Source organism: Suricata suricatta, chromosome 8 (assembly GCF_006229205.1).
Source record: "Suricata suricatta isolate VVHF042 chromosome 8, meerkat_22Aug2017_6uvM2_HiC, whole genome shotgun sequence".
In the NCBI taxonomy this organism is placed as follows: Eukaryota; Metazoa; Chordata; class Mammalia; order Carnivora; family Herpestidae; genus Suricata; species Suricata suricatta.
Genome location: NC_043707.1, coordinates 31,653,845 through 31,658,048, shown reverse-complemented (window position 1 = coordinate 31,658,048; position 4,204 = coordinate 31,653,845). Strand labels below are relative to the sequence as shown.

Sequence of the window (4,204 nt, the reverse complement as noted above, 5' to 3'; positions counted from 1 at the left end):
AATTCCATGACCTTACTTTTTTTATAAATTTTTTTAATGTTTTATTTTGATACAGAGAGAGACAGAGCATGAGAGGGGGAAGGGCAGAGAGAGGAGACACAGAACCAAAAGCAGGCTCCAGGCTCTGAACTAGCTGTCAGCACAGAGCCTGACACGGGGCTCAAACCCAAACATGAGATCTGACCTGAGCTGAAGCCGGAGACTTAACTGACTGAGCCACCCAGGCGCCCCTCCATTATCTTATTGAATAGAACAGTGCCCAAAGACACCAAGATCAGCAAATCCACTGAGGAAACGACTATCGGGGAGTTCCTTCCTCCCCTTCTCTAGGTCTTCCTGAAGCTTCTTAATCCTATTTCTCCAACCATCCAGAAGAGGTGCCACCATTTCCCAAACATGGTCCCTAAAAAAAAAAAAAAAAAAAGAAAGAAAGAAAGATATTTCTCAAGGAGATTTCTTCTCCTTGGAAGGCTGAATATGATGATCAATTTGCTTTACACAATCTAGGAGCGGCATTTTGATCATTAGGCTGCTTGCTGCTGGACCTACAGTCCTTGGCAAAATGGCCTTTACCACAGCTGAAACATCTTCCTCTCTCTTGCTGACCTAGCAGCTCTTTAATTGTAAACCCCTGCAGGGCTGCAGCCATTGTCAATGCCTGTTGGTAGGCAGAGCCGATGTTGGCCAGCTTTTTCTGATAAGGCCTAATGGCCGCCTGACACGCAGAGTTTGCATTTTCATATGCAAGTTGTTTAACGAATTCGGTGCCAGCATCAGCATTGCCAAAAATACGCGCCGCTGCCGTAAGAAGCCAATGGACAAAGTCAGCAAAAGGCTCATCGGGACCTTGCTTAATGTTAGTTAAGGAGGAGCTGAGGTCCCCTCCAGGCTCTAGTCCCAGCTGCTTGTACTTGAGCAAACAAGCCGGCATCATATTGCATCTGTATATCACTGCTGGCATAATTTCCTTCCCCCAACAGCATATCCAAGTTCCAGCCATTATTTGCCTGTGCATTACGTCAAGCAGTCTCTTTACAAAATTCAGCATATTCCGATTTCCACAACAAATAGTCCCCCCCAGATAAGGAGGCTCAAGCAAGGGTATACCAATCACCAGGAGCGAGCCAATTCTCAGCCACGATCACCATAGTATACAGCGCAGTAGCCCTGTATTGCGCTACAGCAGTCTTAAGCTCCTTCATGACCTGAAAGTAAAAACCTGAATGGTGTCTCCATGCTTGCCCCTGGGCGTCGGTGGTCTCAGTAACTGGAAATGCCCCAGGGTCCTTGATGTCTATTAGGGAGCCGGCAGCCAGAGGGTTTTTGAGAGCCACTCCTCGCCTTGGAGGCCTGGGCGTCTGCCTTGAAGACGTGAAGGTAGGCTCCCTTTTACCAACTTTAAGTTTTTCGAATCGCAATATCAACTCTTGGTGTTCTTCTAATTTTATCTGCTCTCGCAACTGCTCTACTTTATCAGATCCCTCTGGGGATCTATGGCGCGCAAAGCTAAAGGAGGTGCCGTATGGAGGCGGCCAATCAGGGTTAGGGTATCCTGCAGCCTCTTCATCAATATCCTCCCAGTCACTACCTGACCACTCATTACTGGACACTCTTTGTTAGTCTTGGGCGTCAGCATTTGAGTATAATCCTAACCTTTTGCTTAGTTTTTCTTTTCTTTAGATTGGAGTCTAACTTTTTGGGTCTTACAACTGAGTTACCTGATTTTTTTCAAGGTCACTATCTAGGGAAATAAGATCGTTCTCCCCATTGACTATGGGTAGGGGACCTCCTACTTTCTTTTTGTACCCTAATGATCTCATTAATGAAGGTCCAATAAGAGAAGGCACTACCCAAAATGCCTGATTATCCACCTGAATACTTGACGCCGAGACAAACAAGGGGTAGGGTGCCTCCTCTAATGAGGAGACCAGTCAGATGCCTGTCTGGCCGTGTCCCAAAGGAGCTTAGCTACAGCTACTTTTTTATCTTTTTTCTTGACCTTTACTCCCTGTGCCCTAAGGGTATCTGTTTAGTTCCTGCCCTAGATTCACCGATCACTACACCCAAGCCGTGAGCTATGCAGCAAGTTCCTGAGCAGTCGACTCTTTTTAATTTCTTTTTAAACTTCAGTAGCTACCTTTTTTCTCTTCCTTCTTCTCTTTCTTCCTCGATCGGTGTTCTTCACCGGGTCCCTCGTACTCAGGTCGCACAGGTTGGGTGCCACTTGTCCCGTGCGGCAAGTCAGTCGACACAGGTCCTGAGAGAGGGGGGTGAGAATGAAGTAGGGCAGGGAGCACAGAGAATGAAGGTCAGACAAGTCTCTGATCAAGTCCCCTTTTATTGAGACCACACACGTCTTATAAAGGGTAGAAGGCGGGCAGCTGACGTGAGTTAGTTGCTAAGAAACAAGGGCGAGGACTGCAGCGTCAGCACGCTGCCGAGAGACTAACAAGAAGGGCCTGGGAAGTAAACAAGGCCTCATCTGAAAGTGATAATGCAACTCTGCTGTGCTGGGAGTGATAATGCAGCTCAGCTGTGCGGGTGGCTGATCTTGCAGGTCGAGGCACGTGTCTTCTCTTCTGGCAGCTCTTCTGGCAGCTCCCGACAATAAATAGACAAAATCATGAAGGAAAATGGATCTATTACAACAGATCCCTCAGAAATACAAGTAATCATCAGAGATTACTATAAAAAATTATATGCCAACAAACTGGACAATCTAGAAGAAATGGACAAAATCCTAAATGCACATGCACTACCAAAATTCAAACAGGAAGAGAGAGAAAATCTGAACAGACCCATAACCAGTGAAGAAATCAAATCAGTTATCATAAATCTCCCAATAAATAAAAGCCCAGGGCTGGATGGACTCCCAGGGGAATTCTACCAGACATTTAAAGCAGAGTTAACAACGAGCCTTCTCAAGCTATTCCAAAAAATAGAAGTAGAAGGAACACTTATGGACTCATTCTATGAAGCAAGTATCACTTTGATTCCCAAAACCAGACAGATACCTGACAAAAATAGAGAACTACAGGCCACTATCCTTAATGAATACAAATGCAAAAATCCTCAACAAGATACTAGCAAATCAAATTCAACAGAATAAAAAAAGAATTATCCATCATGATCAAGTGGGATTCATTCCTCTGTTACATGTCTGGTTCAATATTCGCAAATCCATCAATGTGATACATCACATTAACAAAAGAAAATATAAAAACCATGTGATCCTGTCGATAGATGCAGAAAAAGCATTTGACAAAATACAACATACCTTCTTAATAAAAACCCTCGAGAAAGTCGGGATAGAAGGAACTTACTTAAACATTATTAAAGCAAAAACAGTCAAATGGACCAATGGAATAGAACAGAGAGCCCAGAACTGGACCCACAAGTATATGGCCAATTAATCTTTGACAAAGGAGGAAAGAGTATCCAATGGAAAAAAGACAGCCTCTTCAACAGGTGGTGTTGGGAGAGCTGGACAGCAACATGTAGAAAAATGAAATTAGACCACTTTTCTTACACGATTCACAAAAATAAACTCAAAATGAATAAAGGATCTGAACGTGAGACAGGAAACCATCAAAACTCTACAGAAGAAATCAGGAAAAAACCTCCTTGACCTCAATCGCAGCAATTTCTTCCTCAGCACATCCCCAGAGGCAAGGGAATCAAGAACAAAAATGAACTACTGGGACCTCATCAAGATAAAAAGATTCTGCAAGGCAAAGGAAACAATCAAAAAAACTAACAGGCAACCAACAGAATGGGAAAAGATAGTGGCAAATGGCATATCAGATAAAGGGCTAGTATCCAAAATATACAAGGAGCTCACTAAACTCCATACACGAAAAACGAATAACCCAGTGAAGAAATGGGCAGAACACCTGAACAGACACTTCTCCAAAGAGAACATCCAGATGGCCAACAGGCACATGAAACGATGCTCAACATCACTCATCATCAGGGAAACACAAATCAAAACCACACTGAGATGCCACCTCACACCAGTCAGAGTCGTTAAAATGAACAAATCAAGAGAATGTAGATGCTGGTGAGGATGTGGAGAAACGGGCACCCTCCTACACTGTTGGTGGGAATGTAAACTGGTGTGGCCGCTCTGGAAAACAGTGTGGAGGCTCCTCAAAAAACTATCGATAGAACTCCTCTATGACCCAGCAATAGCACTGCTAGGGAT

At 44.1% G+C, this 4,204-nt stretch overlaps 1 protein-coding gene across 1 annotated transcript in view; it reads right to left on the bottom strand.

The window, feature by feature from the left end:
- Positions 1 to 202: 202 nt before the first annotated feature.
- Positions 203 to 4,204, bottom strand: part of TRIM4 (tripartite motif containing 4) — a 54,765-nt gene continuing 50,763 nt past the window's right edge. Inside the window, exons 6-7 of the mRNA XM_029946869.1 lie at positions 2,138 to 2,257; positions 203 to 403 (exon numbers count right to left, since the gene is read on the bottom strand). Coding sequence (XP_029802729.1) covers positions 327 to 403; positions 2,138 to 2,257 — 197 coding nt within the window. The 3' untranslated portion in view covers positions 203 to 326. The remainder of the gene's footprint in view (positions 404 to 2,137; positions 2,258 to 4,204) is intronic.